The sequence below is a fragment of the Rhincodon typus genome, chromosome 30, assembly GCF_021869965.1.
Source record: "Rhincodon typus isolate 14 chromosome 30, sRhiTyp1.1, whole genome shotgun sequence".
Taxonomy (NCBI): Eukaryota; Metazoa; Chordata; class Chondrichthyes; order Orectolobiformes; family Rhincodontidae; genus Rhincodon; species Rhincodon typus.
The window spans coordinates 10,239,797-10,251,902 of record NC_063361.1 but is presented as its reverse complement, the minus strand read 5'-3'; the positions used below and the strand labels follow the sequence as shown (position 1 = coordinate 10,251,902).

The window sequence follows — 12,106 nt, the reverse complement described above, 5'->3', positions numbered from 1 at the left end:
CATCCAGCTCTACATCTTGTTATCTCAAAGTATAGAACAGTTGGTTTAACGTTTGTCATGGAAAACGTGATGAAGTCAACAATGAAAAGATAATAGCTGTGCATTTAGAAAAAACTCAAGGAATTTGGGAAGGGTCAACATGTTTATCATTTTTTTGGAATTCTTTGAAGAAATAACACATGCTATGAGTAAATGGGGTAGACATACAATACTTGAAATTCTAAAAGGCACTTGATAAGTGTCACATTGAAGGTTATTATGGTAAACAAAAGCTCATAGTGTAGGGACAACACATTAGTATGGATAGGAGTTTGCCTGTTTGGCAGAAAACGGAGTGTGTGCATAAATGGGTCTTTGATTGGAAGGATGTGATAAGTACAGTTCAGAAGGAGTTTGCGCTCATATTTTTACATTTTATGTCAATGCCTTGGATGGAAGGGTAAAGGCAGAATAGCTAAATTCACAGGTGACACCAATAGGGAGGAAAGCGTATTTTGGAAAAGAACAAAGGGACACACTTTTAAAGTGAAAGGTAGGACGTTTAGAGAGGTTTTGAGGAAAACCTTTTGCACCCAGAGGGTGGTGGGAATCTGCCTGGGAGGGTAGTGGAGGCAGGAAACCTCACAATGTTTAAAAAGTACCTGGGTGAGCACTGGAAATGTCATAACATTCAAGGCTATTGGTCTGGTGTGGGAAAGTGGGACTTGTGTCAGTAGAAATGTATTTTTGGCGGCACAGACTCAACGGGCTGAAGGGCATCTTCTGTTCTATACGATTCTATGATTCGGAGACATATGGAATTTGCTGACGTGTATACATTGGTTGAGTAAATGGGCAAAAAACCTGACAGACAGAGTATAATGTGGGAAAACGTGAAGTTGTGCATTTTAGCAGGTCGAATAGAAAGCACTACTTAAAAGGAGTATGACTGTGGAATTCCAAGATGCTGAGGGATTTAGGTATTCTCGTGCAGGATTTGAAAAATATTAATATGTAGGTACATGATCAAGGAGGCTGATGGGATACTACCCTTTTTTGGAAGAGGAATTGAACATAAAAATAAAGAATTTATGCTTCAGTTACACAGGGCATTGGTGAGACCACATCTTGAATACTATGTGCAGTTACCTAAATTCATTCAAGAGATGTGGGCATCACTGGTTGGCCAGCATTTATTGCCCAATCCCAGTTGCCCTTGAGAAGGTGGTAGTGAGCTGCCTTCTTGAACCACTGCAGTCTATTGCCTGGAGGTAGACCCACAATGCTGTTCTGAAAAACAGTCCAACTGGACTTGAAACATGAACTCTGTTTTTTCTCTCTCCACCGACATTGCCAGACCTGCTGAGTTTCTGCAGCGTTATCTGTATTTTACTTCAGACTCACAAGGCCGTTAGTGGGGGGTTTCCAGGATTGCGACCCAGTAATGTTGAAGAAACAGCGGTATATTTCCAAGTCAGGATGGTGAGTGGCTTGGAGGGGAACTTGAAGATGGTGGTGTGCCCATGTATCTGCTGCCCTTGTCCTTCTAGATGGAAATGCTCACAGGTTTGGAAGGTGCAGTCTAAGAAGCTTTGGTGAATTTCTGCAGTGCATCTTGTAGATAGTACACACTGCTGCGACTGAGCATCAGTAGCAGAGGGAGTGAATATTTGTGGATGTGGTACCAGTCAATGAGACTGCTTTGTCCTGGATGGTGTCAAGCTTCTTGAGTGTTGTTGGAGCCGCACTTATCCAGGCAGGTGGGGAGTATTCCATCACACTACTTTAAAATCAGGTGCTGGCCTTCCATGACAGAGATGAGGAGTTCAGAGAGATATGAGACTTCAGAACACTATCTCCTAAGGCCTAAATATTTTAAAGAGAGAGGTGGATAAAGTTCTTTTAGGCTAAGAAATCAAAGGTTATTCATGGTTAGACAAGAATGTGGAATTTGAAGAACAAAGAATCAGCCATGATTTTGTTGAATTGCAGAACAGGCTTGGTCTAATTTGGCTTCCATTTTGTGTATACGTTCCTTTGTGATAAAAGGCTGCTTTAATCGGAAGGCACTTAAAGACTTGTGATATGTGTACTCAGCTGAAGTCTTGTCCATGTAGAACTGGTAAATATCTGTAACATATTTATATGTTTATAGGTTTATATATAATATTCTTAAGTTTTCAAAATGGTGACTACAGAATGCACAGAATTCACAGAATGAGTGAGTGGAAATTGGTGCAAATTTGGATGCACCGCTGACCTTTGGAGGACTAAACAAAAACTGAAAGAACTGTGGATGCTGGAAGTCAGAAACAAAAACAGAAATTGCTGGAAAAGCAGGTCTGGCGGCATGTATGGAGAGAAATTAGAGTTAACATTTTGGGTCCAGTGAGCCTTTTGGGTCTTTTGCAGGAGTTCATTTTATGAAGTGAATAAGATGGGATTGCAGCTCAGACAGCATTAGAAACAGTGAAAGGTTGCAGCACAGCAAAAGGCCATTCACCCATCATTTCAGTGCTGGATGAATAAACCAGCTGCCCGTTCGAATCCCATTTTCCTGGTCCATGGCTTTGCAGGTGACAGTGCTTCACCTGCAGATCTGAGTTTGTTTAAAAGTGAGGTGAGGGTTTCTACCTCAACCAGCAAACTGGACAATGAATTCTAAACACCCACCAGCTTCTGGGTCAAAGTATTTTTCCATATGACCCACTTCTATCGATCTCCTTAAATCTTCTCCCCCCGGTAATTAACCAGGTTAATTTCCACTGGGATAAACAGGTCTTTCTTTTCCACTTTATCATAGTTGCTAATTTTTTTGTTGCTCACCTACATTCAGTCACCTCCCAGCATCCTCTGTTCCAATGAAAGCAACTTTTAACTATATAATTTTTCCTTAGCTGCAATTGTCGAGCCCTGGCCTGGTTCTTAATGGGTTAGCCTGGAGGTAACAAGCCTGGATGGGGACGCAAGCTGCACATGAGCTGAGGTAGGCATTAGAGACGCATGATATTATGGAAGGGAAGGTAGAAAGTTTCAGTGCATTGGGAAGATGAGGACTGGAAGTTCAGCTCAGGGTCAGATAGGACACAGAACATTTAGTGTACAAATACAGCAAAGCTAACCTGTCATCTAATTTCAACTTGTACTTTAATTCTGCACAAGAGAAACAGCAGGGAGATTAACGAATTCATTACAAAAAGTACAAGGCCAGTATTTCCTAAAAAAAAGTAGCAAAGTTATTGTGTTGCTCTCCTGAAACTGCACGTTAATATTTAACTACATTTAATAGAGACCTCACAGAAATAACAGCTGCATAAAGTTAAAGCAACAACTTCACTGGCATTCAACTATCAATTGGACAACTTAGGTGGTCGGGTTTTGTTTTCTGGGTCTTAAAGTAAAAAAAAACAGGTTTTAGCTGGAAAGGATTAGAATGCAGAATGTGAGACATGCAGATAAATAAAGAAATAGCAACTTGTTAGCTTGATCAGAAGTCACTTGAGTATCTTTGAATCCATCAAATGAAACATTAAAGCAATGTGCATCCTCAGCTATAGAGAACGCAATCATCTTATTCCGATCTAAAATTTACCTAAACCAGTGGGTTCTATGAGCCACAGGGTCAGCAGATGCATGGAAATGCCATCGCAGAACCACAGAGTCATACAGCATGGAAACACACCCTTTGGTCCAACCAGTCCATGCTGAACACAATCCCCAAACTAAACTAATCCCACCTGCCTGCTCCTGACCCATATCCCTCCAAACATTTCCTATTCTTATATTCATCCAAATATCTTTTAAATGTTGCAATTGTACCCGCATCCACGACGTTCTCGGAAAGTTCATTGCACACGTGAACCACCCTGTCTGTAAAAAAATTGCCCCGTATGTATTTTTAAATCTCTCTCCTCTCACTTTAAAAATATGCCCCCTAGTCTTGAAATCCCCCATCCTAGGGGGAAGACGACTTCCATTAACTCTATCTATACCACATTATTTTATAAACTTCTATCAGGTCACCTCTCAATCTCCTACAATCCAGTTAAAAGAAGTCCCAACTTATCCAGCCTTTCTTTATAACTCAAACCCTCCATACCTGGCAACATGCTGATAAATCTCTTCTGAACCCTCTCGAGTTTAATAATATCCTTCCTATAACTGGGCGACCAGAACTGGACACAGCATTCCAGAAGACACCTCACCAATGTCATGTACAACGTCAATATGACTTCCCAGCTCCTGTACTCAAAGGATGGAGCAATGAAGGCAAGAATGCATCTCCAACTACTGTGCTCTTCCCAAGTCGCAGCTCATCCTGACTTGGATATATCAATGTCCTTTCATCAGTGTCTGGCCAAAGTCCCTCCTTAATAGTACTGTGAATGTTACTGCTGAAACTGCAGAAGATCAAGATATCAGTCTGGCAGTCCCATCTCAAAGGGAACTCATGGGCAACAGCTTTGCTAGTGATGACCATATGCCTGATGGATGATTTGAGAAAATCAATGTCCATCTGCTAAAATAACCTGAAATTTAATAATGAAAGCTCAGCTTATTAACTCAAAAATGGTAGGTTTGTTTTCTTCTGTCATCTCATTTGATGGCACATGGAATCATAGAATCCCTACAGTGTGGAAACAGGCATCCCACCCGGACCCATTCCCCTATAACCCCTAATCTACACATCCCTGGACACTATGGGTCATTTAGCATGGCCAATCCACCTAGCCGCACATCTTTGGACTGTGGGAGGAAACTGGAGCGCCCGGAGGAAACCCACACAGACACAGGGAGAATGTGCAAACTCCACACAGACAATCACTCGAGGGTGGAATTGAACCCAGGTCCCTGGCTCTGTGAGGCAGCAGTACTAACCACTGAGCCAATCTGAGTTCGAGACAAACTGCCGAAGAGAAGGCAAAGTCAAGAACTGTCTCTAGGCACAGACCTCAAGAAACGCTATTATTACACATTAATAAGAAATACTGCAAGGTATTAGTACAAGGTAATCATACACATACAAGATTCTGATTAGTAATTACATATTGATATACAATTCCATTTGCTATACTATCTAATGTTAATCATTCCACTCAACATGCTCCTCAGCACACTTTTCTATAATCCACACCAACACTCACTCACTAACTCTGCCCACACTGCACTACTTATACCTAGTGGAGGGCATTGCCATGGCATCATCACAAAGTTGCTCCAGGGTCCTAAAGCTCTTACACAAGATGTTTCTCTCTCTGCAGATGCCACATGGCCCATCAAGGGTTTTCAGTGTTTCGTAATTGTAGCCTACTTGCTTCAATGAAAAGGAACAAAACATGTGGCTGCCTCATCAAAGGCTACTCACCAATCTTCCTGTCAAACTTCCAGGCTGGGATGTCTCTCGCCTTTGTCACAAGATTGTCAGCTGGGAGAGGGACCGACACTTGAATGGGGCCGGATACTTCAATGGCAGAACCATTTCTGGTGAACAAGTGAATGCTGATTGCAGCCACAGGGATCAATTCAAGCCTGGAATGGTTAACTGTTAAAAACAAAAACAAACACAGTAACATCAGCACACCCCCAAAACAGTATTCAGTATGTTGTAAAGTCAATTTGTTACAATCTATTTAACTCATATTTGGAAAAAATATAGACTTAGGAGTGATAGGCAGCATGGCTTTGTGCAGGGGAGGCCATTTCTCAAACTTAATGGAGTTTTTTGAGGAAGGGAGAAAGATGATTGATGAGGGCAGGGTGGTGAACGTTATCTACATAGAATTTAGCAAGGCCTTTGATAAAGGTCCCTCATGGCAGACTGATGCGGAAGGTTAAGTCACATGGAATCCACGGTGAGATAGTAAGATGGTTACAGAATTGACTTTGTCATAGAAGACAGAGAATAGTGGTGGAAGGGTGTTTTTCTGACTGGAGATCTGTGTCTGTGTGTGTGTGTGTGTGTGTGTGTGTGTGTGTAGTCGTGTGTGTGTAACAATAAGAAATCTTGCAAAGTAAACAAGATGCAGTTTATTGTTTTACTGCAACTATTTCTTTTTCGAAGAACAAGCCTCTACACATCTACAAAGGCTGTTGAAAGGACCAAGCCTTAATTCTCCCAGGATATCTGACTTTATTCTCCCACCAAGTCCTCTTGGCATCATCACAGTGGATGCGGCTACTGCACTCAATCAAGTATTATCCCTGTCAAACCCTTCCAAGCCCTTATACAATACCTTCCTGCCCTCTCTGTAATCCCTACAGCGAGGGATCAATTGGTTACCTCCATAGTACACTGTAAAACCTGCCAGAAGCACCAGTGAGTTCCAGCACCTTGAAATCCAAGAGGGTTGGAATATCATCACCTCCACTCATACATCATCTTGACTTTCAAGTAAGTGGTAATTCCTTTGTTGTCAATAGATTAAAAACCTCAACTCCTGACATTACCACGGAGAGAGGACCTTTGCCATGTGGACTGTTGAGGTTCATAAGAAAGCCCCATCATCACCTTTTCAAGACTTCCCAGGGCAGTACGTGTTTGCCTTTCTGGATATGCCCTATCCCAAGAGTGAACTACAAAATGAAAGCAGACACTTGTGAAATCACAGACTTTCTATTTACCTTGAATCTACCTCATTAGGTCTGAGGAACAGGCTATTCAGCCCCTCAAGACTGCTCTGCCATTCTAGGTCAAGGCTGATCAGTGACCTCCATGCCATAATTTTGTGCTATCCCCATATCTCGTAATGGCATTAGCAACTAGAAATCTACAGTCTTTAATTTGCTTCATGACTGAGCTTCCACAGCTTCCTGGAGTAGAGAATTCAAAAGGTTCACGTCATTCTGAGTGATGTGGTTTCTCCTCATCTCAGTCTTAAACGGCTTACCCTTTATGTTGAGATTGTGTGCCTGTGTCTTAGATCACACTGCTAGGGAAATCCCTTTTCGGCATCTGTTCTGTCTAGCCCTTTAGGAATTTTTGAGTTTCTATTCTATTGCTAATCTCAGCGGAACGAGGGTAGAAATTAAGAAATGTTGTTCATTTTAGCGTATTTGCAAGAAACTCTTACTGCTATATTTTGACAAAGGCATTGGTCTGTTTATTTTAAATAGTTTGATTACACCTCAACAGCATCACGAACGCGAACAGAATCTTCTGTAATCAAGGGTCAGATGGATTCACCGTCTTTGGACTCCCACAGCTGTTAGACAGATAAGAGGCAGCGCTAATTCTATCGATTGCTAAGCTAGACTATGATAGAAAAAGACTATTCTCACTTGTGACTCCCTGCACATGCAACCTCTTTGTCTTTCCAAGTTTTCATTGGAAGGGAAGTGGCCAGATGGGTAGTCACTTCAAACAAGATAATCATGGGGATTGGAGGACTGCAGGATTTAGGAAGTCATTCTGGTCCCCTCTCATAATTTAAAATTGATGTAGGTTATTTACCATCCTCCACCAGGGAATGCTGAATGGCATCAGGAGGTTTGAAATTGCAAAGAATAGAAAGATAGAAGGAAATTAAATTATGAACAAATAATGCAGTGTGAGAGCAAGTCTGGCAGAACATTAGAAAGGATCACTTGAGGCTAAGTACTGCTGAAATTTTCACATCAAATCCTTGTTGGTTTCAGCAGACGTTGTAAGTAATGGTTTACAAGTCACACATCTGCAAAGGTTCTATAATCTTCCAGCTCCTCCTGTTTGTCAACAGCTCAACGTTAACTGCAGAGAGAACATTCAAGTACCTGTTGCGTTAGCTTCATAGCCCAGGAGATAGGGGAATCCTTCCACTTCCATTTCGGTGTTGGCTGTTGTTAGGAAAGCGGACAAATCATTGTAGGATGTGTTTGCTGGAAGCCCAACATTCTTTCTCTGGAACTGGACCCATGGCTGATTCTTGGCACCTAGATGAGAAGAAAACAAACAGTAATACCTGGAAAACAGTTACTAATTACATCAGACCATCAAGGCAACGTTACAATATTTCTGCCTGATGCACACACAGGATCAATCCTGATTTTTTTTTTAAATTATTCATTCACAGGATGAGGGGGTCACTGGCTAGACCAGCATTTATTACCCACACAGAGGGCAGTTAAGAGCCAACCACATTGCTGTAGCTGTGGAGTCACATGTAGGCCAGACCAACTAAGGATGGCAGTTTCCTTCCCTCAAGGACATTAGTGAGCCAAATGGATTTTTCTGACAATGGATTCATGGTCATCATTGGAGTCTTAATTCCAGATTTTTTTTTTTGATATTATTAAATTCAAATTACACCGTCTGCAGTGGTGGGATTTGAACCCAGGTCCCCAGAACATTAGGGTCTCGACCCGAAACGTCAGCTTTCCTGCTCCTCTGATGCTGCTTGGCCTGCTGTGTTCATCCAGCCCTACACCGTGTTACCCCAGAACATTACCCAGGTCCCTGGATTAATAATTCAACAACAATACCAGTAGGCCATCACCCCTCCCGAGGCAGGGTTATTGACACCTGCGAAATAGTCACACTCCTTTCTCTGAGATTTCTTCCAGGAGTCACATTATCAACAACAAAAACAGAAATTGCTGGAAAAACTCAACAGGTCTGGCAGCATCTGTGGAGAGAAATCAGAATTAACGTTTCAGGTTGAGCGACTCTTCCTCACATTATCAAAGATCGGACAGACACAGTTTTAAGGAAGGAAAAGTCTTATGGTGTTAAAATAAATTATTTTCCTATTGAAATTAAAGCTATATTTCCAACATTATTGATCTCCCATACACACAATGATGTTCCTGCATCACTCCAGTTATTACAGTATTTTCATTCGGGATCAGATTTCAGCACTGAGATTGTTCGACTTTCAGTTTCTTCTTTTTTCACCATCTATCCCCTCTCCTTGCTCAGGGCAGATTCCTGGGGCTTCCTGCATACCAAATCCTGCCAGTTGTCATTCGTCAGTAAGGCTAATGGGATGCTATCATTTATTATGGCAGGAATTGAACAGAACCGAAAGGATGTTCTGCTTCAGTTTCACAAGGTATTGGTGAGACTACACCTTGAATACTGTGCACAACCTGGATCTCCTATTTATGGAAGGGTGTAAATGTGTTGGAACTGGTAGAGATTTACTTGATTGGTATCTGGGATGGGTGGGTTGTCTTATGAGGACTTATTTCCACTGGAGATGAGAAGACCAAGGGTGCGAGTTGATTAAAGTGTTTAAAATCCTTGAGAAGGTGGATCGGGAAAGGATGTTTCCTCTTCTGCCTGAATCTAGAACTAGGAGACGCTGTTTTAAAATTAGGGGCACCCTTTTAGAACAGAGTGGAGGAGAAACTGTTTCTTCTGGATGTTTATGCAACTTTGGAACACAGCCTGAGGAAGTGGTGCAGGGTCATTGAATATTTTTAAGACAGATATAGAAAGATTCTTGTTAGGCAGGGAATCGAAAGGTTATTAGGGGTAGATATGAATGCAAAGCTTAAAACACAAACTGATTAGCTAGGATTTTGCTGAATGGCAGAGTAAACCAAATGGCTGACTTCCACTCCTATTTTGTACGTTCCCAAGCAAGCCTAGAAAACAGACTTCATAAATACAGGGGGCATCATAAATGTGAAGGCTAACCCCATGACGACATGTCATGCCGTTCAGAGGAGGGGAACTTGGCAAAATTCTTCCTTCCTTTAACCCAGAGACCATTGAGGCCAGCTGGCCCTGATGGAGATCTCTTAAATCACCACAAATACAAAGGCCCATTCTTGAGTACAGCCTTTTCATCTTACAATTCCCCAATACCTGAGAGTTATTTTTGCCCATATGCTTCCGTGTATATTTTTAAAGTTTTATTTGTTCCTGGAATGTGACCAATGCCAGAAATAATTATTGCCTGTTGCTAATTGTCTTTGAGAAGGTGGTGGTGAGATGGTTGTTTAAACCACTGTGCTCCATGAGGTGTAAGTACACCCATAGTACTGCTAGAGAGGGTTTTCCTGGATCTTGCCAATGAAGAAATGATGATAAAGTTCCAAATCAGGATGGTGTACAATCTGAAGGGACTCTATGAGTCAAGGCTCTTTTGACGATACTTTCTAAACCTCAGGCCTCTACCCTGCTTGTAAGGCCATACACAATGATAATTAATCCAAAGAAACTGGAGTTATTCCTTCAAGAGTTTGCTTTGTTTTCTTTGATCTATATTTAGAAACAAATCCAATTCAGACTTCTAATATTACAAGTATCATCATATTTATCATCTCGGTCTTCTGATTGATTCGCTTTGTTTTATCCCAGTCTTTCATATTTTTATTTTTTTTTGCTCCTCCTTCTCTGTTCTGCTTTTCATGGTCTTCTTTCCATTTACTTTCTTTCTTTCTGATTAATTTTTATTTTTTGCCTCTTCACTTGCTGGTTCTTAAATTTCTGCTGTTCAGAATAATGACTGTGAAAAGCATTAGGCAATAAAATTTCAACAAAATTTCAAGGTCTCAGCAGGTTATGTGTGTGTTCAATATTCTTTGGCTTCATGAAAGAATAATGAAGACAAGTGTCATCGAGAACTTTCATCCGATGTCTGATGATCAACTGGGATTCTTGTAGATTAAATGAGTCTACCACAGGTTAATTATACAAATAAAAATCAAACGAGGAAAGGACATAAATATATTGTGTTAGAATCTGGCAAAGATAACACTGTATTTTTTAAAAAGTCAATTTATTCACAAAAATGCCTCGCTCAGAAAATGCAAAGCTAATTTTTAAGTTGATCCTGTTTTTTAAACCGTTGTCGACCTAACTGCATTTTGCTGCCTGTACCCTTGGCCTTTCACTCTGTTATACATTTCATCAATCTGTCTAACTTAACCTTTGTAAGGATTCTTGGTCTTCTATTCCTTTCAACTCAATCCCCACTCAGTGGTGGAAGGATCATGTTACCAGAAAACCCTTCTTTCACATTAAACTCCATGTGTGAGAAATCGTGCCATAAGAAACAGTGTTCTCCACTCAACTCCACCCTTTATCTTTTCTCTCTCATAGACTATAAATTTTATCATGACTACAACAGTCATTGATCCTCCGGAGCTCCTACTTTCGTTCTTTCTACTCTCCTAATATGTCTACCCATCTTGTTCCCTTCTGTGCAGTTTAAGTGTTGAACTAAATATTGATATTTTCCCCTCATTTTTCCCCTTTCCTCTCAGATTTTTAAAACTCAAACTTCTTTTTAGTTTTCAGAATTAGTGCCATCCTCCACTTTAGCCAATGAATTGTAAATAAAAGCAACATTTTTCTTGGCTTTGGCCATCAACTGAAGGATTTTTGATTATTCTGAACTCCCTAATAAGTGGCACAGAATGCTGACCCTCAAACCTCGCTGAGTATCAAGAATCCTACACTGCATAATAAATGAGTAACTCAGGCCATCATTATACTACAGTGCAATCAACGACAGGAGCTTGGCCTCCAGTACAAACACTGTCATGGTGTTAATACTTCAGTCCTCAAATAGAGAGAGCGTGAATTCAGGATATTCCAGTTCCTCTGTGAAAGGTCCACAGCAGCTGCTGCTAAACATTGAATTATCTAACGTTACGGTTTAGAACCAGGTCAGTCAGCCCCTGAAGTGCATTTCTTTATGTAGACTTCTGGGTCCGATCACACTAGCTCTCGTTTTCAATGTAATATTTCAAAGGTACCTCATTGACGCTACAGTATTCCAAAATGCCTGGTGGTCAGGAAAACTTCTATATAAATTCAGGTCTTTTTTAAACAGCATCATGTGCAGTTACCACTTCATGACATTTTGTTCATCTTGAAGATGTCTTTCAGGTCACTACAAAACCTTCTCAGCTTCAGTGGGGGAAAAAATACTGAACCTCTCAAGTTACTCTTTAAAATTGTATCCCTTTAATAATCTGAGAATCTATGCTAAACTAGGCTACCAGCTACAAACAGGAGAGGAAGATGCTTTTTCCCTGATTAGTCTGTTCAGGTTTTCCAATTATTCAAACCTTTCAAACAACAGTATGTGGGTAAGAGATAACACAGTGTGGAGCTGGAGGAACACAGCAGGCCAGGCAGCATCAGAGGAACAGGAAAGCTGATGTTTCGGGTTGGGACCCTTCTTCAGAAATGGGG

The 12,106-nt window shown here is 41.0% G+C and overlaps 1 protein-coding gene across 1 annotated transcript in view; it reads right to left on the bottom strand.

Annotated features, from left to right (window-relative positions):
* Nucleotides 1-5,336: 5,336 nt before the first annotated feature.
* The window catches only part of LOC125486547 (protein FAM171A2-like), a 45,136-nt gene continuing 38,366 nt past the window's right edge, over nucleotides 5,337-12,106 (bottom strand). The window contains exons 2-3 of the mRNA XM_048614392.1: nucleotides 7,729-7,887; nucleotides 5,337-5,521 (exon numbers count right to left, since the gene is read on the bottom strand). Of these exons, the coding sequence (XP_048470349.1) occupies nucleotides 5,337-5,521; nucleotides 7,729-7,887 (344 nt within the window). The remainder of the gene's footprint in view (nucleotides 5,522-7,728; nucleotides 7,888-12,106) is intronic.